General features: G+C 36.3%; 1 protein-coding gene across 5 annotated transcripts in view; it reads left to right on the top strand.

The window, feature by feature from the left end:
- The window catches only part of TMEM87A (transmembrane protein 87A), a 42,733-nt gene that overhangs the window by 13,134 nt on the left and 4,343 nt on the right, over positions 1 to 25,256 (top strand). Inside the window, exons 7-18 of one of the 5 annotated variants that reach the window (XM_008702207.2) lie at positions 4,793 to 4,913; positions 9,370 to 9,431; positions 10,208 to 10,391; positions 11,419 to 11,518; positions 13,857 to 13,950; positions 15,602 to 15,670; positions 17,541 to 17,649; positions 18,635 to 18,693; positions 19,471 to 19,574; positions 23,663 to 23,736; positions 24,152 to 24,213; positions 25,005 to 25,060. In XM_008702207.2, coding sequence (XP_008700429.2) covers positions 4,793 to 4,913; positions 9,370 to 9,431; positions 10,208 to 10,391; positions 11,419 to 11,518; positions 13,857 to 13,950; positions 15,602 to 15,670; positions 17,541 to 17,649; positions 18,635 to 18,693; positions 19,471 to 19,574; positions 23,663 to 23,736; positions 24,152 to 24,213; positions 25,005 to 25,060 — 1,094 coding nt within the window. Of the gene's footprint in view, positions 1 to 4,792; positions 4,914 to 5,261; positions 5,770 to 9,354; positions 9,432 to 10,207; positions 10,392 to 11,418; positions 11,519 to 13,856; positions 13,951 to 14,911; positions 14,984 to 15,601; positions 15,671 to 17,540; positions 17,650 to 18,634; positions 18,694 to 19,470; positions 19,575 to 23,662; positions 23,737 to 24,151; positions 24,214 to 25,004; positions 25,061 to 25,256 lie in introns of those variants that run through there. The other 4 variants (XM_008702206.2, XM_008702205.2, XM_008702204.2 and 1 more) reach the window with 4 other exon arrangements.

Raw genomic sequence — 25,256 nt, 5'->3', positions numbered from 1 at the left:
CACTTTCCCTACCCTGATTTATAGTTTATAGAATTTTAACCTAAAGATGAGTTTGGCACTGCAGAGTTCATTAAAATTTTTTTTTTTTTTTTTGGAAAAAACAGTGTTGGTTTTTTCTTACTGCTCGTCTATATACATTCATTATCAAAAATTTAGAGAACATACATAAATGCAAAGAAGAAAATAATCATTTGTAATACTACCACACACTGACAGAGTATAAATTTATTTATTTTATTGTCTTTTGTCTCCAAGCATGCTTATATTTATTTAATAATGGGAATTCTACAATATATATTATGTTGTAGCTTTTTTTTTTAGCTTAACAGTATAACATGGACGTCCTTCCAGTTTAGTAAATATCATATGACATCATTATTTAAGTCCCTGCAGAGTGTTTTATTGTTTGAATACACTGCAATTTGTTAGCAGACTATTGTTAGACATCTGTGTGTTTCATTATCTTGCAATTTTGGACAGCACTTCAGTGATGAATTTTGAAGATTTAAAAAAAAATTTTTATATTCTAGTTTCAAAAGACTTCCGTGTTGGCAAACTTGTTCCTTCTATAACTTAAAAGTAAAAATCCCTTATAATTTTATTTTCTAGCAGTTCGGTGTGATACACAGAACACATGCATATTGACCAAAGTGAGATCATATTATATATGCTGCTATATAATTTTTTGTTTTCATTTAATAGATTGGTACATTGAGTGCTTCTTCACTTTTTTTGTGGTTGCATATTATTTCATTTTACCATGATTTTTATATTTAACTCCTTGTTGATGTATATTGCTTTGTTTCCAAATTTTCACTGTTATAGATAAGGTCCCATTCATAATGTATAGCTATATCTTTGTGCACATTTTTTTTTTAAGTAGGCTCCACTCAGGGGCTTGAACTCACGACCCTGAGATCAAGACCTAAGTGGAGATCAGGAGTCCGACTTGCTCAACTGACTGAGCCACCCAGCACCCCTGTGCACATTTATAATATTTTCTTACCCTAAATTCCTAGAGGTGGAATTGCTGGGTCCCAAGTGTATGCACAGTTTATAAGTTTTTTTTTTTTTGTATTGTCAATGTGCTCTAGAGAAAAATTATAGCAATTTATCGTCCCAAGAAAATAGGATTGAGATTCCCTCTTTGCTCACTAACAGTGGCTGTTATAATTTAAAACAGATTTTATGCAGTTTGTCAGGTTAAATTGTTGTAAATTGTGGGGCACCTGGGTGGCTCAGTCGTTAAGTGTCTGCCTTCGGCTCAGGGCGTGATTCCGGCATTCTGGGATCGAGCCCCGCATCAGGCTCCTCTGCTGGGAGCCTGCTTTTTCCTCTCCCACTCCCACCCCCCCCCCGCTTGTGTTCCCGCTCTTGCTGGCTGTCTTGCTCTCTCTGTCAAATAAATAAATAAAATATTTTTTAAAAAATTGTTGTAAATTGTATTTTTAAAAAATTATTGTTGAAGCCAAACATTTATATGCATAGTGGCTGTTTGTAATTGTGCTTTTATTCAGTGGTCTTCTGTGCATAGCATACTTTCATTTTATTTTTTTTAAAGATTTTGTATTTATTTTTAAATAATCTCTACACCAATAATGGGCACAAACTTATTAACCCCAAGATCAAGAGTCACATGCTCCACCAACTGAGCCAGCCAGGCGCTCCCTGTGCATAGCATACTTTTAAATTCTACTCAAGGCTTGATACCTGTTCCTAGTGATTAAAGCTGGTTGAAAGATAACCCTGTTGAATATCACAAGTAATATTTAGAGATATTTAATCAGATTATAATAAAAAGAGATTTATCTGTCCTTTGATCATTCTTCCTGAATATTGGGCCTAAGAGGAGAATACCTTAATAATCCCATTTATTTATTTAAAGAAGATTTTGTTTATTTGAGATAGAGAATGGGGGGTGGGGAGAAGCAAGTTCCCTGCTGAGCAGGGAGCCCAACATGGGGCTTGATCCCAGCACCCTGGGATCGTGACCTGAACTGACTGACTGAGCCACCCAGGCGGCCCTAATAATCCTGTTTAAAGGGTAGTCACAAGTTTAGCACCACCCCCTTTTATTAAAGCTCTGATAAAACATGTTTTTTAGACAAAGGGGCCTTTCTCTGTCCTTTCTCCCTAAGAAGATTTAATGTTTTTGTTAATTTAGTTTTATGGTTTGATTTAAGCAAGTAATGTGATATATTTACCATTGTAATGTTTTTTAAATTAGTAGATTTTCTTTTTTAGAGCAGCTTTAGATTCATAACAAAATTGAGCAAAAGGCAGGGTTCCCACACAGCTCCTCCACAAATGCATAGACTCCCCCACCATCACCATCTTGCACCAACCAGTGTGGCACATTTGTTACAATTGATGAACCAACATTGACACTTCGTTATCAACCAAAGTCCATAGTTACATAAGTGTTAGTTCCTTGTGTTGTATAGTGTTTGGTTTTTAATCAAATGTAAAATGACAGCTACACACCATTATAATATAGAGAATAGTTTCATTGCCCTAAAAATCCTCAGTGCTCCTCCCACCTAGTCATCTCCCTCCCTTCAAGCCTCTGGCAGTTATTGATTTTTTTCTTTAAAGATGTATTTATTTGTGGGGGGTGGGACAGAGGGAAAAAGGGTGAGAGAATCTCAAGCAGACTCCCCGCTGAGTGTGGAGCCCCACATGGGGCTCAATCTTATGACCCTGAGATCATGACCTGAGCTGAAATCAAGAGTCAAATGCTTAACTGACTGAGCCACCCAGGTTCCCCTGATTGTTTTTTTGTTTTGTTTTTTTACTGTCTCCATAGTTTTGCATTTTCCAGAATGTCTTATAGTTGAAATTGTGTGATATATAGCCTTTTCAGATTAGCTTCTTCCACTTAGTATTATGAATTTAAGGTTTCTTCATGCCTTCTCATGGCTTGATAATTCATTTCTTTTTAGTGCTAAATAATATTCCATTACTTGAATGTACCACAGTTTATTTTATCCATTCACCTCTTAAAGGACAATTATGAAGGAGCTAATAATAGTACCTATCATATGTGGTTGTTGTAAGGATTAAGGACTATAATAAATGTTAAACCTGTGACGGAGTGCCTGGCATATCTTTTAAGATTCTTAATTGGTATTATGTTCTCAGTATTCTGAACTAGACTGTCAAAGCTTGGTTACCAAGTCAGAACTTGGCATATGGTTATTTTTACAGGCTCAAAATATGTATATCCCAGAGTTAGATGGAAACTTTGTCAAATCCTGGAATATGAGAATTAAGGAGTCCCTTTGAAATTTGTAAGAGGTAGTTTTAAGGTGTATAAAATTAAGACCAGAGCAGCTCGTTACACCAACTAAATTTTATTGGTTAATACACAAGTAAGTTCTAATTATAGGTAAAGGACACAATGTACCTGTAACTTTGAAGCTTTAAATTTTTCTCATAAATTGCTCCTTAATTTTGTCTGAAAGAGGCCTTTAGGCAGAGATAAATCTATGTGATTCAGCATGGCATTTATGTTCTTAAGAAGATAACCCAGGGGCGCCTGGGTGGCTCAGTCATTAAGCGTCTGCCTTTGGCTCAGGGCGTGATGCTGGCATTCTGGGATCGAGCCCCACGTCCGGCTCCTCCACTGGGAGCCTGCTTCTTCCTCTCCCACTCCCCCTGCTTGTGTTCCCTCTCTCGCTGGCTGTCTCTCTCTGTCAAATAAATAAATAAAATCTTTAAAAAAAAAAGTTATTAAGATAACCCAGTAAATGTATTATAGCTGTAGGATCATTTAATCTACTTTGACACTTTGGGTTTGTATCTTGGAATATAATTTTTGAAATCTTGTTCTGGACTCTTCTTGGGTTGTAGGATAATTTGAACATTTGAGAAAACCTGAGGCTCCACAGGAAAACACATTAATATGTAAAATCTGTTATCCACTTTGAGGGGTTTCATAGATCAATGAAGCTTACCCAGAGCTGTCTGGATAAAAGTCTCTTTTAATTTTAAGACCAGAAGGTAATAAATTGTAAGTCTAAGTAGTAGTACCTACTTTCACACAAGGAAGAAGCCAATAATTTTCTGTGTTTATCTCCTTTATCATTGTGTTTTAGTCTTGTGTTTGTGAAGGTCCATAGTCCATCTAGCAAGTATGGCAACAGATCTTTTGCAGGCTTTTTGCTTGGGCTTTGTGTAAACCGACTGGCCTTGGAATGGATTCTTCCCAAGTTAACTGGTTTTGTAAACATGGAGGCTATTACTTCCACTTCCTTTACTTTGAGGGACAGTGACTCCACATAGAGTGGCCATGATTAAATTTTTGGTAAAAATGTGAGTCCTTTTCAGGAGAAATTCTGGTAGTCTAGGAAGGACATTGAACAAAGGGAATTAAATTCAGGAGTTAGTGTTAATAATATACATCATGGGTGTTTTTGTTTTGTTTTGAGGTGATTTAAATCTCCTTATTTTGTCTGTGTAAAATATAACCAAGTATCCTAGCATGGCTTAATGAAACAGATGCAGTTTAGTGATTTTTAGCTGAGGTTTTCCTTGTAAAAAAAAATATGTTAAATACGTGATTTTTGTGCATAACAAGATATAAAATGTCCTGTCTCTTAGTAATTTGTAGTCTGACATACTTTATCGTATGCACTATAGGCCTGTTTGTTTTGTTGTGCCTACTGTTTTAATGAATTAAAGTGAAGAACTCACCACGTTTCTGGGCACATTCTGGAAGAAGATTTTCATATTAACATGTGTTCTTAGTTCTTAAGACTTGTAGATTTGATGTTTTTTTTTTTTTCTCCAGGCAATGCATGATCCACTGAAAACTTGGCAAGATGCACCATACATTTTTATTGTACATATTGGCATTTCATCCTCAAAGGAATCCTCAAAAGAAAATTCACTTACCAGTAATCTTTTTACCAGTAAGTACAGTTTGTTCCTTTTTACCATTGATACTATCTAGTTGTGTCATGTGTGATGGGTAGTGTAAAATTGCTTTAAGGGAGGGAATAATTAAGAATGTTTGTTGTGAGGGTGCCCGGGTGGCTCAGTCCCTTAAGGGTCCTGGAATTGAGCCCCCCATTGGGCTTCCTGGTCAGTGGGGAGCCTGTTTCTCCCTCTCCCTCTGCCTGCCACTCCCCCTGCTTGTGCTCCCTTTGTCTTCAGCAAATGAATAAATAAAATCTTAAAAAAAAAAAAAAAAGAATTTGTGTTCTGTACCATATACAGTCTTAGGCACTTCACTTATGCTTTCTTGTTATGTATTACAGATACTAGATTTCATTTGCCTTCATTCGATCCTCCTGCTTTGAAGATTCTTAATTGGTATTATGTTCTCAGAATTCTGAACTAGACTTGTCAGAACTTGGAAATTTTTGAATTAATTGACTTTGGTAATTTTTTAATGTCTCAGTTTTTCTTAGTATTCTCCTTTTATTTTTACCCAGTTCCTGGAGTCATTATCTCTTACTTGGAATTTTATGGTCACTTAACCAGTCTTATTTTCTGTAGTTTCTTTTTTTTTGTTTCTTCCTTCTTTGCAGTTTTCTTCCTTCCCCTCCTCTGTTGAGTAGAATATTGAATGAAACAATGATGATGACCATCCTTATCTGGCTCCTGACTTTATTGGCAATATTAGCACATTTCACCATTAATTACATTCGCTGTGGACTTTTCAGAATATTCTGTGTTTGGTTAAGGATGTTTCTTTCTTTTCCTCATTTACTAAGTGTATTTTTCTGCCTTTTTTTTAGTATGGAGAATGAATGCTCAGTTTTATCAAATGTTTTGATTGTATTGATTAAAATAATCGTGTAGATGGGGCGCCTGGGTGGCGCAGTCATTGAGCGTCTGCCTTCGGCTCAGAGCGTGATCCCGGCGTTATGGGATCGAGCCCCACATCAGGCTCCTCCGCTGTGAGCCTGCTTCTTCCTCTCCCACTCCCCCTGCTTGTGTTCCCTCTCTCTCTGGCTGTCTATCTCTGTCAAATAAATAAAATCTTTAAAAAAAAAAATAATCGTGTAGATTCCCCCATTAATCTGTTAATGTGTTGCATTATATTAACCGATTTTTCTAATGTTAAACCATTCCTGGGGGCACCTGGGTGGCTCAGTTGGTTAAGCATCTGCCTTCAGCCCAGGTCCCTTGGTTCGAGCCCAGTGTCGGGTTTCTTGCTCAGTGGGAACTCTGCTTCTCCTTCTCCCCCTGCCCCTTTCCCGCTCATGTTTGCTCTTTCCTTCTCAAAGAAATAAATAAAATTAAAAAAATTAAAACCCCATTCTTGAATTTCTGAGATGCCAATATTTGGTATTGATACACAAACACACACTCATAAACATATATATACATAGCTGACTTTTGTTTTACAGAATTTTATTTGGAAGTTTTGTTCATAGTAAGATGGCCCTGTAATTTTCTTTTCTCATAACTGGTATCTGTGGGTTTTGGCATCCAGGTTATGCTGGTCTTATACAATGAATTGGAGAATGTCCCCTATTATAAAATTCTGTGGCGTAGTTTTTGTATGGGTAGGATTATCCATTTTTAACGTTTTGTAGAACTTATAATAGTGTTTTGGCTTGATGTTCTTTTTTTCCTCCCCTATATGGATTTTAAATGACTGATTAATTTTTTTAATAGTAATAAGTTGTTTTTTTAATTATCCTGTTTTTACTTGAATCGATGTATTTTGTTTTTGAGAAATTGTCCGTATCATTCAAGATTTCAAATTTTATTGGCATAAAGTTATGAATACCATTTCTTTACCAGAAAATCTGTTATCTGTAGCTTTTCTCATTCTTAATATTGCTTTTATCTCCCCTTTTAACTTTTAAAAAATCTTTCTAGAATTGTATTTTACTAAATTTTTATCCCAGTGAACCAGCTTTTGTTAGTTTTTCCCAACTGTTATCTTTCTTTTCTATTCCATTATTTCTTTTGTTTGACTTAATTTAAAATTTTTGTTTTTTATAGATTGTGTTGAATGCTTTTAATTCCCAATACAGAAATGGGTTTTATGCTCTATAGTTATATGGGATGTAGCAGTTCTAGGTAAATGAGCGGGTGGCCCTGCCCAGTTTCTGGACCCAAGATGTATGTGTATCCTGTATTTCTAGGCCCATAGCTTTCTAAAGAGTAATAGTCTACAGTAGCAGTTGCCAACATTTGCTTTCAACCTTCTTTCTTTGAAAAGGATGGAAAAGAAGTCCTATTCCGTTCCACTTCAGCCTCTTCATGCATCAAATCTGGCTCTGCTCCTCCTCCTCAGAATCCTGCTAGTTTTGATCCCATAGGAACTGTACTCCCAACTACCACAGCTTGCTTTTTGGGCCCAGAGTTACTTTTTTAGTTACCTTTTGCCTCATACACTGTTCTGAGTTTTTGTTTAGTTTTGATATTTGGAGGTGTTTATATTGTTTTTAGCTTATGTCCTTATTTTGTTTTGTTTTATCCATCTGTTTGGAGCTAAGAAGAAGGTACTTTTTTTTTAAAGATTTTATTTACTTATTTGAGAGAAAGAGCAGGCACGATAGAGAAAGCACAAGTGGGGGGATTGGAGGGGAGAGGCAGAAGCAGACTCCCCGCTGAGCAGGCAGACTGTTGCGGGACTGGATCCCAGGATTTGGGGATTGTCACCTGAGCCAAAGGCAGACGCTTAACCGACTGAGCCTCCCAGGCGCCCCAAGAAGAAGGTACTTTAAAACATGGACTTAACTATACAATGTGAAATTCCTAGAATTCTCTGGAACAGTTTTATCATCATTTTTGCCTCCATTAAAACCTTGATGTCTCCCCATTGCCTGTAAAATGTCCACCTTGTACAGCAAGGCTTATAAAACTCTGCATCTTGTCCCAGTTTACCTTTTGCTGTTTCTTTCAAAATGCTGCTATATGGTACTATGCGAAGTCTCAGACTACATGTTCTTTAAATATATATCATGCATTTTCACACCTGTTTTCATTCATGTTGTTTCTTCTGCCCAGATGGCTTTTTACTTTGTTTAGGGAAGTACGCACTCATCCTTCTGGGTCTGGCTCAGAGGGGCAGTTCTCTGTCTTGCTTTCCTACTTTCTCTCCCTTCTAGTAGGTAATCCACTAGATGGTGGAAAGCATCTTGTTCATCTTTTTATCTCCTGTTTTCTGTAGTGCGTGTCACGTAGTAAGTGCTCAGTAAATGTATTTTATATTTTAGCATAGAGCAAGGGTTAGCCAAATTTTCTTAAAGAACCAGATAGTAAATGTTCTCTCTACTGCTGCTACCCAACTCTGCCATTGTTGTGTGAGTGCAACTATAGATAATATGTAAGTGAATGGATGTGGCTGTTTTCCAGTGAAACTTTATTTATAAAAAGTGGGCGACCAAATTTGCTTATGTGCTGTATTTTGCTGACCCCTGGCATAGAGTAAGCAAAGGATATAATAGATATTCACTAATTATTTGATTTGCTGTTTTATTAAATTAAGAAGGTGTAGGTTTAGTAACCAGTGTGCTTAAAATTTTTATGATTGCTAAATGGGGTGCTCCTTTTGTTTGTATGAATGTTGGACCTGGTTTACTTTCTTTCCTTTTGTTTCTTTTTTTTTTTTCTTTTAATAATGGCATGTCCTTTTTGCTTGGTAAAAACTAGGAAATTTTTGTTGAATAGGCAGTAGTTAGTCTGTCATCGTAGACTAACACTTCTCACATAAGTGTTTATCAATCAGATATAAAATAGTTTTATCAGTTACAACTTTAAAAGTCATAGTTTTGCTTCAGTAAGGCAGGTCTGTCTTTCAGATTTTTGTTATTGTCACTTTTTCTCATTAAATACTTTGTAAAAATAAACCAGTTTGTTATTATTAAGTACTTTCTGAAAATGATACATTAATGTAGCAAAATCATATAAAATTGAAGTTGATTAAAAAAATAATAAACCAATAGGAAAATATAGGTAAGGATAGATAGAAGACATGGAGAGCAGAATGAAGGAATGAAATTCCGTACTTTTCAAAGCACATTAATGATGTGTTTTTAAAAAAAGTGTATATGAAATGTGTTTGGAATTTAGAGGAACTGGGCTATGGTTCCAGTTGGGGTTTGTGGAGGAAATACCTTTAATCTAGTCTTTAAAGGATGTGTGTCTGGGAACCAAGGGATTTTCCACTTAGTGTACTGATGAGAGCAGACGAATGGAGACCTGTACGGGACACAGCATGAACCATGAGAACACCTCAGGAATTTCAGAGTGCTCTATAAATGTAATATTCACCAGAACTGAAATGTTTAAAAGTAAATAACCCAATGGAATTTTCATTAATTTTGTCAGACAAATCTTATGCAATGTTTTTGTTTAATTTCTGCATCCTTTACATTAATTCTGAAGACTTTGTTTTGGCAGTGACTGTTGAAGTGAAGGGTCCCTATGAATACCTTACGCTTGAAGAATATCCCTTGATGATTGTAAGTGAACTTATATTCTTAACCTTAACATTACGTGAGTTTAGCTTGAAAGATTGTCCATGTTTTGTGGTAATATTCTTCTTCAAAGATTTGTTTCTGAACAGTTCAGAAAACACTGCTTGCTGTTTTGTACTTCTTACTAAAATATGACCTTGAGAGTATCAGTGAATCACTCTGTGCCTCATCTCATCTATAGAATGAAGAGGTTGATGACTTGTGGAATTTCTGAATTAGAAAGTACCTCAAAGATAATTTCAGATCTCACATTCTCTTTAGAATCCAAAGCGGGGCATTTCTTACTGCCTGTGGTTTGTGATCATTTAAGTAACTAAATGATGACACTTCGTCATGTGTGTGTCTGTGTCTATGGGAATAGTCCTACTCTGTTTTCAGATTTCCTTTGTTCGTTTCTTCTTTTCCCTTTCATAGTTTTCCCACATTATGTTTCATTGCCTTCAGATGTACTCTAACCCTGCCATGTCTTTTTTTCCTCTTTAGTGTTCTCTTTGTTTATGTAATTTTAGTTTGTGAGCTGAAAAGGCACTTTTAATGCAGAAGAATGGTCACTCTTAATAATAGGTTCTGTGGTAGTTTCTCTCTGCACAAGAGGAGATAATTTTTTTGTGTTAGTATTGAACTTCAAAGAAATAAAATAATTATTCTTAAAGTAGGAGGTAGAATGTGTATTTTTTTATATAGTTTAAAACTGTGTATGACTTCTAAATGGGCTCTTGGCCCTAATCCTCCTTTTTATTTCTTACCCGTTTGGATGACAGTTTTTCATGGTGATGTGTATTGTGTATGTCCTGTTTGGTGTTCTGTGGCTGGCATGGTCTGCCTGCTATTGGAGAGATCTCCTGAGAATTCAGTTTTGGATTGGCGCTGTCATCTTCCTGGGGATGCTTGAGAAAGCTGTCTTTTATGCAGAATTTCAGAACATCCGATACAAAGGAGAATCAGGTATGTAACCAAAAAATGTTTGCCCATCTGTGAGTGATCGGCAGGTAAGACATGAGTTTTCCTCAGGACAGCAGTGATTAAGTGGGTTTAACGTTTCAGTTACTTAATTATTAGAATAACTTAAGCATAATCACTATGATTGTAACTTTTGTTTTTAATCTCATAACTTATGGGTTTAGTGATTTAAGAGTGATTGTAGTGGAATATATTCACACAAGTTACAACAGTAGTGGCTGTTTTGGATGAGATTATCACCATCATTCAGTCTCAATTGCCATTGATTTTTAGGCACCAGTATTATATTATACATCTAAGGAGGGAAATAAATACTACCAACTTAATAGTAAGATGCTATTGATGGGTAAGACCTACTTTGATTTCAGAGATTTTTAAGATGTGAGGGAGAAGTGCCTCTAAGAATTGGTAAAATATAGTAATACCAAGAAAATAGGAGGGTGCTTATGGTTTACTAAAGTGAATAGGTAATGGCAGAAATTATTTTGTACTGAAGTTTTTTATGATAGCTTTGGTTCTCTCGCATCAGACCATTTAATTATTAATGACTATTGTTGTAAGATTACTAATTAGAGTTTTCCCTGTCTTTGAAAAGGCTTAAAAATAGTGGATGTGAAAAGCATTTGAAAGCTGTGTGTTTGTGTTTTGTGCTTTTCAACGTATGTGTATATTTTCAGTGCGTATTCCCCAGTTTTTAAAAATGGGGGAAAAGTTCATAGGTGTTATAAACTGTCTGTGTAGGTGTGGCATTCTGCCGAGGTTTTAGTGAAGTGGAATTGGGGAGGGAATGTGATTTTGAGCACACCCAGACTGCTATTCACATGAGCAAGGTAAGTGAAATCAGCTTCTGTACTTGTAAGAATTGCAGGAGAGGTATTTTCTTTGAATAGGACTAATCCCAATGCTTATTCTGAAGAGCATTAGTTATCTAGATCCACATTCTGGTTCTAGAGTCATGCCTTTTCCCAAACCTAGATTATAGCACTCTTTCCCTCTTTCTTCTTTCTCATAGTTCAAGGTGCCCTGATCCTTGCGGAGTTGCTTTCAGCAGTTAAACGCTCGCTGGCTCGAACCCTGGTCATCATAGTCAGCCTGGGATATGGCATAGTTAAGTAAGTGTTAACTTTTTATATGGAAGGACATATTAAAACACTGATTAAATTGAAACAGTATTACAGGTTCCCATTGTAATTCTGAAAGAATTAATATAAGAAGTAGTTCTGCAATAAGACGTGTATCTAAAATTTTGTAGATTTGTAAAAGCTAGAAAATGTTAAGTGTTTCAATTCACTTCTGAGAACTCGAACATTTGCAGGAAAATCTGCGATGTAGTGAATGACATTAAAACATCAAACTTTTAAGGTGAACTTACAGTGAATTTTAATCTTCCAAAATGTTTTTGAAATCACATTTTTTATGAGACTGTCACTCAGTCTGAAAAAAGTCTGAAAATAATTTATTTTTTATTCAGAAATTTTTATTGAGTGCCTTCTATGTACTAGACATTGTTCTAGGTGCTGGGGATACAGCAAGTAAAGAAAAGACTTGGCGTTTACATGTGTGGAGGGAGGGGACAAAGATGCAAATAAGTAAATATCTAATTTGTCAGTGATAAGTGCAATGGAGCAGATAAAGCAGGGGAAGTGTATAGAGAGTGGTAGGCAAGAAGTGAAACTTGCAGTTGTAAATAGTGGCCAACGAAGGCTTCACTTAGTGACATTTAAGGAGAGATCTCAAGGTGGTGCGGGAACTATATGGACACTTAGAGGAAGAGATGCTAAGATGTGGTCAGATTCTGTATATATTTTGAAGGTAGAACCAATGGAATTTTCTGGTGGATCAGCTGTGTGATGTGAAAAGAGAAGAGGAATCAAGGATGATGCCAACTGTTTTGGTCTGAGCAGTGGAAGGATGGAATTTATAAGTTCAGGAGGATCTTAGGTGGAATAAGTTTGGAGTAGAGGCAAGATTAGGAGTTCAGTTAGATAACCAAATGTGGGGGAATAAAGGTTCAGTTAGATAACCAAATGGAATAAAGGGGAGAAAGTAGGGTAGAGCTATGACTTTCGGAGTCATCAGGATATAGATGTTACTTAAAGCCACGAGACTGGGATGCAGTCACTGAGGAAGTAAGTGTATCTAGACAAGAGGTCAAAGGATGGAGCCCTTGAACATTTTCAGTTATTTAGAGTTCAGTGAGATGAAATAGAATTAGAGGAATTTGAGAACCATTGTGCTGAGAGGCAAACCCGAAGACTGTTTCACAGAGGGAGTGATTGTGTCATGAGGGTTGAATGATGACCATTGGATTTAACTACATGGAAGATATAAGTGACCTTAGTAAGGTGGTTTTGGTGAAGTGCTAGGATAAAAGCTTGACTGGAGTGAGTTCGAGAGAGAATAGGAGCAGAGGAATTGGAACTATCCAGGTATAGACAGTTACTTCAAGGAGTCTTGCTTAAAGTGGGATTAAAGAAATGGTTTTTAATTTTTAAAATTTATTCATTTAAAGGAGTTTTGTTTTCAGTGGGATTAGGGGGATGGGGTGGGTTTCATTTTTAAAATTATTTAATTCATTTAACAAATACTTGAGTACCTCCTATATGCCAGGGAGTGGCCTAGGTTTCTAACATACATCAGTGGGGAGGAAAATCCTTGCCCATATAGAGCTTTGCTAGCATATAACAAAAAATACAAGAACAAATATTATTTAGACTTAGGTAGACATTATTTATGGCAGTGCATCTCAAACTTATACACTAATGAGTCACCTGGAGATCCTGTTAAAATGCGGATTCTTATTGAATGGCATTTTGAATGGCAAGGATTCAAGACTTTTCCTCCTTCAAGCAGAAGCTGCTTGAAAGACTTCATATTTTGTTGGATTCTGAGCTTACAAAGGTACAGTTTATCTCTTGACTTGCAGTAGGATGTTTGCTTATTTTGTTAAAGCTTTTAGATTTGATAATGGTATTTGGTTATGTTTTTAAAAAGTCCTTATTGGTTAAAAACACATGCTGAAATATATACAAATAAAAGATATGCTATCTAGGATTTGCTTGAAGATAATATGGGAGGATAGGAAGTGGATGGGATTTGCATGAGGCGGGATTGGCTATAGCTCAGTGGTTATTGGGACTGAATGATGGATATAGAGGGCTTCATTATACCATTGAATGTTTCAGAATTCTCTATAATAAAAAGAGGGTTTTTTTGTTTTTGTTTTTTTTTTAAATACAGTAACCAGGGACCAGATCTGAAGTTCTAGTATTTATTAACTTAGTTTAAAACCACGTGTTCTTCTGAGTTTTTTTTCTTATGTGGATCACGTACGTCTGACTTACCTCTGTTAAGTTGTTGGCCTGTATTTTAATTAACATGAGTTGCTGTAACTTATTTATTTTGGAGTTTGTGGAATTGATACTCAACCCTTTCTTTGCTTCTGTTTAGGCCTCGCCTTGGAGTCACTCTTCACAAAGTTGTGGTAGCAGGAGCTCTCTATCTTTTGTTCTCTGGCATGGAAGGGGTCCTCCGAGTTACTGGGGTCAGTACTGCTTAATCTGAATATTTATGGTCAGTTCAGATACATTGTTTTTGTCTTGAGAGGGTGAATTGGAAATATCTGTGGGCTTCTTTACTATTTCTTCTAAATCACCTTTGAACTCTGATTTTCAAAATGTATGTATCATTCAAATTTCCGTTTTAATCTATCAGAACTTTATAAGTTTAATGTGTGACCAGGAATGAATGCTTTCCCACCTGTTCCCAAATTGCTACTTACTCATTTCTTCCTCCTAGACAGTGGGCTCTCATTCTTGTGTAAGTGGCAAAGATTGTACTCTTGCTCAATAATCTACTTTTTTTAAAGATTTATTTATTTATTTATTTATTTGAGAGAGAGAATGCATGTGTGCGCACTTGATGGGGAGGGGCAGAGGGAGAGGGAGAGAGAATCCCATGCATACTCAACACTGAGCTTGGAGCCTGTTGTGGGGCTCCATCTCACCACCCTGAGATTAGGACCTGAGCCAAAACCAAGAAGTCACATATTCAACCAACTGCACCACACAGGTGCCCCCTATTTTTTGTTTTAAAGTGATAGTGCTTAACAAGCACTTGAGTTTCAAAGGCTTTTCTAAAATGCAACTAATTGTTTCACATCATTCTTGAGAATCATAAAATCATGCCCTTTGTCAGGGAGGGAAACCAAAACACTAAATATAAATGATAAAGAAATTTATGTTAGAGCTGGATTAATGTGAAGAGTTGGTCATTCCAGTAGTTATTTATTTAAAAATCACTCTCAGCAATAACCCATTAGATTCAAGGTGGTAAATGCTGTAAACTTGACTTACTAAGCTCAGTAAGTTTTGTAATAAATTGCCCCTTAAATAAAACATTTTATGGATACATATTTTTCAGATCACACTGTCCTCAATTTAATTTCCGTCAACTTCTAGCAACTTTAACCATCTGTCAATTTCGTTTTCTTTCTGCTACTGTAGTATTTTTCTTATCCCTTGGCTCTGATAGTAAACCTGGCCCTCTCAGCAATTGATGCCTGTATTATTTTATGGATATCCTTTCAATAATGCCCTGGTGTTTGGGTAATCAGGGTTATATAAATAGCACCTTATATATATAAACTTGTGAAACAAGCAGCATAGTTTTTGGGACAGATATTTGCCTTTCATTTTATTTTGGGGTGTGCTCTTATTTGTAGAATTATATTACGATTCTGGAAATTGTAATTATGTATTAATGCTCTAGTACTTTGAAATATGAGAAGGGTCTTTTCAGACTTGGAGCCAAAATTACAATGATGGGAGATGATAGTATGGAATGGGGGCTTGTAACACCACAACTTTTCAGTGTGGTCACTTCTTAACATGGACCTTCCTTAGCATGCTAGGAGCTCTGTGGTGGTTGCCTTGTATTAGTTACAGTTAGCAGCATGTTTTATTGTATTGAGATTGTGGTCAACAGTTTGTATGAGATGCTTATAGACATGTATTCTATGTGATCGTTTGTCAGAAGGGAAGAATGATGTAGGTACAAAGTATTATTCTTTATTTTCTTTCAGTTCAAATGCAGAATCATTCCAGGTGATTATGTAAATGCAGAGTCATTTGCTGGTTTCTTCTCTGTGCTCCGTAGACATCTCTTTTTCACCACGTCTTTTTCTTTGTCTGCAGGCCCAGACTGATCTTGCTTCCTTGGCCTTTATCCCCTTGGCTTTCCTAGACACTGCCCTGTGCTGGTGGATATCCTTCTCATTGGCTTGTTTGATGGCGGTCCATTTTCTCCCCTTGGAGTTGGGTTTCCATTGATCTTTCTGCAAATGGTTTTTGCCAGTTTCATTGATTACTCCTTACTTTGGGGAATAGGGTATTTTCAGTCTAACTGGGGGCTCAGGTAAGCAGTTATTTTGTTTTTAATTTTAAAAATTCCATCAAGAGTTGGTGATTGCAGACTGAGAACAGGATAAAAGCTTCTGGCCTTTGTTTAAATGAGCATTTCATTTCGATTTTGGATTTACTTGTGTACCTCACTTAGTGTTGGAATCACTGGCTGCTGTGGTCCTACTGTTTCTTCAGCCTTGGCAATTACTAAATGTTTTGAAAATTATGTAAATATTTTGATTCTTAAAATATGGTTTCAGGAACTGTATGTTGTTTGACTCTCTTAAAATTCTAAATAGGTTTAGCAGATTTTAACGCTTATAGGATAAGTGTTTTTTTGTTTTTTGTTTTTTTTTTTTTAATTTATTTGACAGAGAGAGAGACAGCCAGCGAGAGAGGAAACACAAGCAGGGGGAGTGGGAGAGGAAGAATCAGGCTCATAGCGGAGGAGCCTGATGTGGGGCAGGATAAGTGTTTTATACCCCTTTTCAAAAGCTGACTTGGGATTATTTGAAGACTTCACTCTTTGAAATAAATCTTGCTTCATTTACAGGAAAAGGCAACAAGCAGATAACAAACAAGTTTCTATTTGAATAATCTTTTCTTCCTTCTTTTCAAGAGTAAACATTTGTTTATTAAGGACTTGGCCTGTTGGATGAAGGATTCAGGTTTTTGGACCTTTTTTTTGGAAATTTTAAAGAATTTATTTTGGTTTTTGTGTTATTTGGTCGTATGTATTGTGCAATATTATTGTCCTGATGGACTGTGACTATTATAAAAGGCTGAGTGTAAATAAAATTGTAGTTTTGTGAATTTGAGGGGATTTTCATATATCAAAAATGTTTGAAACTGAAATGTCCTGCGTCCAAATGGCCAAAGCTTTTCCGGGCTAATATTTTTGTGAACCTCTAGTGTATGCATATTGAGAGGAGTGGGAGAGGGACTGTACTATACAAGAAGATGACCCAATAGTTAGGTAGCAGCGAGGACTCGGTTGAAGGGCAGGAGTGAGCTCCAGCTCACTTGCTTTCATATCTGCCTCTCATTCTGAAAGTCGAATATAAGAGCATATAATCACCTATAGTAGTCATTTGTTTTCCCCTATCTTTGTGCAGCAACTTATCCTTGAGATAATAACTTGAAAATAGAGAGTTGTTGCTTTTAGAGCCTAACTGCCTGGAGTTCTCAGCCAATTGTGATTGTATGGTCCTTTGAATTCAGGATAGCTCAGTGATGGCAGGTTCCTTAGCATGGCACACGGGGACTGAGTGTAGAACTCTGGGAGGTTGTAGGCATGAATGTAAGACTCTAGACTGGATTAGCTAGGACAGTGAGAACAGAGCCACACTACCTTACAGGAAGAAAGGCAATGATGCTAACCCCTGTTGCTTTGCCTCTTACTCATTTTTATTTCATTTTCTTCCATTTGCTTCTCTTTCTTTGTTTCTCTAGAAAGTTTCCTATCCTTACTTCTCCTTTATATTTTTCTTCTTTTTTATCTTTTGCATTCTCATTTTATCCTGGTTCTGTCTTCTCTTTAAGTCTTATTGAAAATGAAGACTTTCTTACTAATCATGGTGGGCTTGGAGTGTTCGTAAAGTTGAGAGTGAGAGCTGTGAGGCCTGGCATCCGTGGCTCTGTTAGTATGACCCAAGATCCTTAAAGAAATGTAAGGATTAATTTACTAGCGTATTGTTTTTTCTGAATGTTGATTTCCTTGACCTGCAAACACATATTTATTAGCTTGACTCAAACAATGAAGCTGTTAAAACTTCGGAGGAACATTGTAAAACTCTCTTTGTACCGACATTTTACCAACACGCTTATCTTGGCAGTGGCAGGTAAGTCGGGGACTTGCTTCCTGCTGTTTAAATGCATTTCTGTCAGAACAAACATTCTTAACCTGAGAGTCCATAAATGGGCTTTCTAAAATTACATAGGAAGTTTTGTGTGTTTCACTTAGGGAAGGGGTCTTTCACTTTAGTCAAATTCTCAAAGGGGTTGGTTCAAAAAAGTTTGACAACCACTTGTTTTAATAGCTGAAGATTGATTACATATAATTTTAACTCTTGGTATATCCCTCTCCTATCTCCATTCTTTTTCTGAGACTTTCTTTTTTTTTTTTTTTTGGCAAGTTAGCATTAGTGTCATATAGCATTTAGATTTCTTTTAGAAGATATTAATATTTGCATATTTGGTTTTATTGAAATAAATATGGAGTTTTACATAGATTTTAGATGAATGTACGTTGCTATTATATTGCCTTTACATATGTCATTAAACATGCTTAACATATACATTATGCATATGCATTAGGATAGACTATAGCCCACATAGGCTAATTTGTCTGCCTTTTGGCTTGTGTACCAGGAATAGGGAGGTCTAGCCTGTGATTGGAACCAATAATTCTATTTGTCTTACAGTCATTTTATCAACCATTTTTCCATCTGACCAGGCAAAGAAAAATTAACATTATACTAAAGATGAAGAAAGGGAAAGCAGTCATACTATTGATAATATTGGAGAAAGCCATGTTTCTAATACCTTCTTTTCTACTTCTGCGGGTTGCTAAAGTAGCCAGATGATAAGTGAAACTATTCTTCAAGTACAGAAAGGGTTGGCAAGAGTGCACATTGTGCACCTTGCTTTATAGCAGTTGTTACGTAAATTTGTGTTGAATAAATGTGTTAAAATAAGTGAGAGAAAACGATTGTGATGAATTGGGAGTTAGGTACACGTGGGATTCCACTTGATGAGACTCAGAGAGTGTAATTGGGGATATAAACTAACATTCATACTCTGACGAGGTTTTTTATTTCCTGTTAGCGTCTATTGTGTTTATCATCTGGACAACCATGAAGTTCAGGATAGTGACTTGTCAGTCGGTGAGTTATAAACACATGTATTTATGAATAGTGTACTGTTTCATACATACACAGTGATGTTAATGACAGTGGTAAGGTTCACACCTTTTAAGAAATTAGGGCTAGGGGTCCACTCTGAGGGTTAGAATGCTTTCCTCCTCCTAAGTATTCTGTACTATCACAGTGCTTGGTATGATAGGTTTGTTTCATTCGGTTCGGCAGATGATGGGAGAAAGGACTGACTATATATCCCAATACTGGGAAAGAACATTATAAATGGTACCACAGTTTTTCATAATCCAGTCTTGCCTTAACTAAAATTATTAACAAGAAATCCAGAGTCTTAAACATTAAGTATGTATGAATAATGCTAATCTGAGCAGAAGCTACATATTTAAGATTTGAGCACAGAGACTGGCCAGTAGCATTTCTTTGGAAGCTAGAGCTAAGCTGTTAAAAATAAATAAACAAAAATGAAAACTATAAAAAGTAACAACATAATGTTACTTTCTCTTACCTTGTATAAAAACCATTCCCTAAATATTCTCAGAGCTATAATGAAGCATTAATAAAGTGCTCCATTCAGCTGGTGCCTTTGCTTTAGCAACAATAAACACTACCAGGGAAGAAACAGTGTTCGTTCATTTTTTATTCCCAGCACTTAGCACACTGCCTAGCACATAGCAGGCTCTTAGTAAATGTAAGTTGAATGAATAAATAATTGATTCTTGTTCTATGCCAAGGGCTTTGTGAAGAGTTGAGATTATGTGTAAAAATGTACTTCTCCCCCTTTGGTAGGATTGGCGGGAGCTTTGGGTGGATGACGCCATCTGGCGGTTGCTGTTCTCCATGATCCTCTTCGTCATCATGGTTCTCTGGCGACCATCTGCAAACAACCAGAGGTTCTTGAACATTTATTTATATTGCTAACCATTGAATGGCCATGGCATCTGTTAGGGGGTGATTGAATGGGTGACAGTGTCAGGGCTGTGTCATATAGTGTAAAGAATACTCACTGGGTCTGGAATCCAGTGAATGGGTTCCTGTCCACCTCTCCTATTTGCATTGTGATTTTTGTTATGGTGCCTCTTTTCACCTTCCTAGGCCTTAGTTTTCTCTTCATATAATGAGAGGGAATTGAACAGTTGATATGAGGTGTTTTTCAGTTCTGACATCTGTTAATATGTATGTATATGAGTAAATAAGGGAAGTAGATAGATAGTGATACTTGTAATGAGAGTTTCACCTGTCTAGTGTCGGGAAGGAAAGAACAATTTTTATAGCCAGTAGCCCAGGTCGCTTTGTAACAATAGGGTAAAATGAAAACTTATGTAATGTACTTTGGAATTAAAAATTTATATATGAATTTGCTTTGTTCACCTATTGGCAAATCTCAATTATTTAGGAATTGGCTGTCTTTCTTCTGTGTATATCCATGTCTCTGGCATGCCCTCCCTTTTGTGTTTAGACAGTTAAGAGCTTATGTTACCCAACCATATCACCAAAGAAGGAAAAGGATGAGGTGATATAACTGAATGGCTAATTTTATAATCAGACATACTAATAAAAGACTTAGAAAATAAGTGACATCTTTTTATCCCATGAAAATAGCCTGTCTTTTTATTATACATTCATTTAATGTTTGTGTTCTTTAAAAAAAAGTTTAAAAAAATTAGAAAAATAGATTAGGCTTGGGACTTTTGGGGTGAAGGGTATGAACATTTGTAATTTTTAAAGTATTAAAGTCAGATTGCATTAAAAAAAACCTGAAACAAATTGCGTATGTACCAACAATAGTACAAGAGGAGCTCTCTCCTCTTCCCTCCTGTATCCCCATTATTTAACTTCTGCAGATCTGGTAGATGAGAATATTCACTGTTATTTTTAAAATGTTACATTTAAGACTGAATTACTTTTTATGGTTTTTATGTGTTTACTGGTCATTTAGTTCTCCTGTCAATTGCTTTTTATATTTTTGAATTATTTTTTATCAGCTTATTGATCATTTTTGTATTGATTTGTAGGAATGCCTTATATATTTTAGATTCTGATATTTTGTTCTAAGCATTCCAGATTTATTCTTCTAGTTGTTGATTATCTTTGAACATTTTAATGTGTTTTTGGCCATAGAAAAACTTGAAAATATGGAGTTACAGAATTTGTCTTTTTTTTTTTTTCCTTCATGTATTGCATATTTTGTATCTTGTTTAAGAAACTTTTTCCTGGTTTGAGGTGAAGTCTAAAGTTATTCTATAATTTTTTCAAAATTTCACAATTGAACTTTTATTCAAGAATTGTTTGTGGGTTCTCTGTTTTTTGTTTTGTTTTGTTTTTTTTTATCCCACTGATCCTGCATCAGTAGTATGCTGTCTTATCTTAGTTTGTTAAGTCTTGGTATGTGCCCTCCCTCTTAATCTTCTTTTTAAAAAAATAACCATTTTTGGGGCACCTGGGTGGCTCAGTTGGTGAAGTGTCTGCATTCAGCTCAGGTCATGATCCCAGAGTCCTGGGATCAAGCCCCGAGTTGGGCTCCTTGCTCAGTGAGGAGTCTGCTTCCCCCTCTCCCTCTACTTCTCCCCCCGGCTTGTGCGCTCTCTTGCTCATTCTCTCTTTCTCTCTCAAATAAATAAACAAATCTTAAAAAAAAAAAAAAAAAAAGGAAAAGATTAGCCCCAGTCTACCTTTCCTATTTCACTGCTTAAGGAAAAAAAAAAAATCCATTGTTAGTGGGTCTTTGCTCTTTAATGAAATGTTTAGCTTGTTTGTTTAATTCTAGGAAAAACCTTTATTGGATTTTGATTGCAATTGAATTGAAGGGTTGATTAGGGAAATTATATATATTTTTTCATCCTTGAACATGGTATCGCTCTCCTAATTTTAGTCCTGTGCTTTAGTTATGTTTTATAACTTTTATTGAAATATTTTAAAAATGTTATGGCTCGTATGGATGCACCATTTTTTTTTAAGGTTTTATTTATTTGTCAGAGAGAGAGCGAGCGAGCACAAAGGGAGAGTGGCAGGCAGAGCAGGCAGAGGAGGTAGAGGGAGAAGCAGGCTCTCTGAGCAAGCAGCCAGATACATAACTCAACCCCAGGACCCCGGATCATGACCTGAGCTGAAGGCAGATGCTTAACCAATTGAGCCACCCAGGCATTCCTGTATGCACTCTTTTAAAATAATATATGTGGCTTTGGCAAAAATGTAGGAATGTTAACTGATTTTTTTTTTATTTTAAGTAGGCTCCATGCCTGATGTGGGGTTTGAACTCATGACCCTGAGAGCAAGAGTCACATGCTCTATGGGCTTTGAATGCTGTTGATTTTTATATATTTATCATACCCATCAACCCTCCTACATTGTCTTCTTAGTTCTTTTTTTTATTTTTTTAAAGATTTTATTTATTTGTCAGAGAGAGAGAGAGAGTGGGACCACAAGCAGGGGGAGTGGCAGGCGGAGTGAGAAGCAGGCTCTCTGCTGAACAAGGAGCCTGATGTGGGACTCGATCCCAGAACCCTGGGATCATGACCCCAGCCGAAGGTAGATGCCCAACTGTTGAGCCACCCAGGTGTCTCTGTTTTCTTAGTTCTGATCATTTCTAGGTTTTCCAGGTAGATTGATTGATTATCAAAAGTAATGGCAATGTTATTCTTTCTTTTCCAAATAATAACTGCTGCCTCATTGCTGTTTCTTATGTTGGCTAGGCCCTCCTGTATAATATTGAATCGAGGCATTGAGAGTGGGCCTCCTCATGTTATTCTGACTTTAAAATAAGTGCTTCTGAAGTATCATTAACTTTGGCATCTATTGTTAATTTTTGCTAGTTACTCTTTGATAGGTTATGGGTATGTTCCCTATTATTTCTAGCTTTTATTTTTTTAAGATTTTTATTTATTTATTTGAGAGAGGAAGAGGGAGTACAAGCAGGGGGAGGGGCAGAGGGAGAAGCAGGCTCTGTGCTGAGCAAGAAGCCTGATGCAGGGCTCATTCCCAGGACCCTGAGATCATGACCTGAGCCAAAGGCAGACATTAACCTGACTGAGCCACCCAGGTGCCCCTATTCCTAGCTTTTAAAGAGTTTTCTTTTTTTTTTTTTTTAATTCATGAAAGGTTTAAAAACAATGTAGAATGAAAATAATAGGCAACAGTAAGTACAGAGTGAGTTCTAAGCTAAAGCTTTCTAAGAATTCTGTCTGGGGGTGCCTGGGTGGCTCATTCATTTGAGTGTCCGACTCTCGGTTTTGGCTTAGATTGTGATCTCAGGGTCTTGGGATTGAGCCCCATATTGGTCTCCACACTTAGCGGGGAGTCTGCTTGGAAGATTCTCTCCCTCTGCCCCTCCCCCTGCTTTCTCTCTCTCAAATAAATAAAAATTAAAAAAAAAAAAAGAATTACCTGTCTAGCAGCAGCTTTGCTGAATATCTTCAAAGTTGTAAAGGAAAGGTATCTGAAGATGAGGCCTTCATCTTCTCAGCTCCCCACTTGGAAACTGAGATTTTTAAGTTACCTGGTACATACGAGGTCAGGACTTCTGTCACTTAATTACGAATTCAAAGGCTGAGATTTTAAATTACATGAAGAATTTCCTTCCCTCTGTGTGATTATGTATGCTTATAATGCGTACTATGTGTGAGGTATTGTTCTAAGCGTTTTTTGAAATGACTTGTTTACTTTTTTGAAAACACCTCTGTGAGTAATGTTTCATTATCCCCATTTTCAGATGAGAAAACTGAGGCACAGAGAACAAGTAGCTTGTCTCCAGTCATAAGTAGTACGTGGCTGAGCCTGCACTCAATCAGATGTGATGCTGTCCTGCTTCTCTCGCTCATATAGGCAGTCAAGAGCTTTCTGAAGGGGAAGAATTATTTTGTTTTCACCGAAATAATTTTATGAATGACTCATTGCAGTTTCAGTAGTAATGCCTGTAAAATCTAGTTTGTGGAACATTTTTTGTAGTTTTTAAGTTTTTTCCTTCTGTTCTGTGTTTGGTCAGGTTTGCCTTTTCACCGTTGTCTGAAGAAGAGGAAGAGGATGAACAAAAAGAACCTATGCTAAAAGAAAGCTTTGGTAGTGATAAAATTTTATTTGTGCTTTAAATATTATTTTCTGGTTTTTAGAAATAGAATAGAGCAAGTGTAACGGTTTGTGAGTATCCAAATCAGGATACTTGGATATAGTTTATTATTTTATAGCCATTTTTCAGTTGTATCTCAGTTTGGTCTGTGGTGAATTAGGGGACAGCAAAAATAAGGGTATAAATTTTCAGGTGAAGTCGTGGTAAATTCAGTAAATAACTGCACATTAAATGTCCAGTTTGCTTACTGGAGAAGCTGAAAATCTGGCTTTGAACTTCCTAGCATAAAGATGGAGAAACATGGCTGTATAATTCAGTTTCAGTAAGCTTAACATTCTGAATTCGTGTTTGAAATCATTGCTGGTCTACTAGTGTACTTAACCCATCTACTTTGTTTTCCCTTTTCAGAAGGAATGAAAATGAGAAGTACTAAACAAGAACCAAATGGAAATAGTAAAGTAAACAAAGCAGTAAGTAATTATGTACAGGCCTTAATGATTTTTTAAGTCTGTGCTGTAACTAAGCTTGCTTTATAAAAAGAAGCAAGTGATTGTAAGACCTAGTAATCTTTAACTACTAGATGGTTTGCTACTATGTTCTGAAGAGGTACCAGACTAGTCTGATGGTTCTTTTTTTTTTTTTTTTTTTTAAGATTTTATTTATTTGTCAGAGAGAGAGCGCACAAGCAGGGGGCGTGGCAGGCAGAGGGAGAAGCAGGCTTCCCACTGAGCAAGGAGCCCAATGGGATCATGACCTGAGCCAAAGGCAGACGCTTAACCAACAAAGCCACCCAGGCAGGCGTCCCTAGTCTGATGGTTCTATTTAATTATTTTCATCAGTGGAAGTTATAACTCTTTTAATAACCTAAGGTGTTTTTTGTAGTAAAAATCAAGATTTTTTTTCATTCAGCTAGGGTTTTTGTTTGTTTGTTTTAAAACGGTACATGCAATCCACATTAAGGGCTTTAGGGTTTAATCTCACTTACATGAGATTAATAAACTTACATGAGGCAAACTCTTAGGTATTAGACCATTGAGAAGAAAGCATTTAAAGACATTTTATATTTCACTTACATAGTTTTTAAAGTATTGGACTATATAGTTTTAAAAATTATTAGTGGTCCCATTTGTTATGTGAGTATACATACTCCTTCAAAATGCCCAAAAGATTAAGTTTAAAAATTTTGAGACCTCTGTAGATCCTTACTTGACATGTATTATTTGGGGCATTTTGGTAACAACTGGTATTTGTATGTTCCCAGCAGGAAGATGATTTGAAGTGGGTAGAAGAGAATGTTCCTTCTTCTGTGACAGATGTGTAAGTTTTTGAATCATTACCATGAGAATCCTATTTCAGTTAGTATTGTTTTTATTACTTTAAGTGAATGAGCTAGAGAACATGCTAATGAGAGTGCTTATAGATTAAATTCTTTAAATTAAAGAATAGTAAAAAATGTTAGAAAGGTGTTAAATAAAAATTACAAATGATATACAACCAAAAGTAATCAGGACAG

Source organism: Ursus maritimus, unplaced genomic scaffold (genome assembly GCF_017311325.1).
Source record: "Ursus maritimus isolate PB19 unplaced genomic scaffold, ASM1731132v1 scaffold_35, whole genome shotgun sequence".
NCBI lineage: Eukaryota > Metazoa > Chordata > Mammalia > Carnivora > Ursidae > Ursus > Ursus maritimus.
The sequence above is the reverse complement of the archived record's forward strand: the minus strand, read 5'-3'. Positions and strand labels throughout refer to the sequence as shown.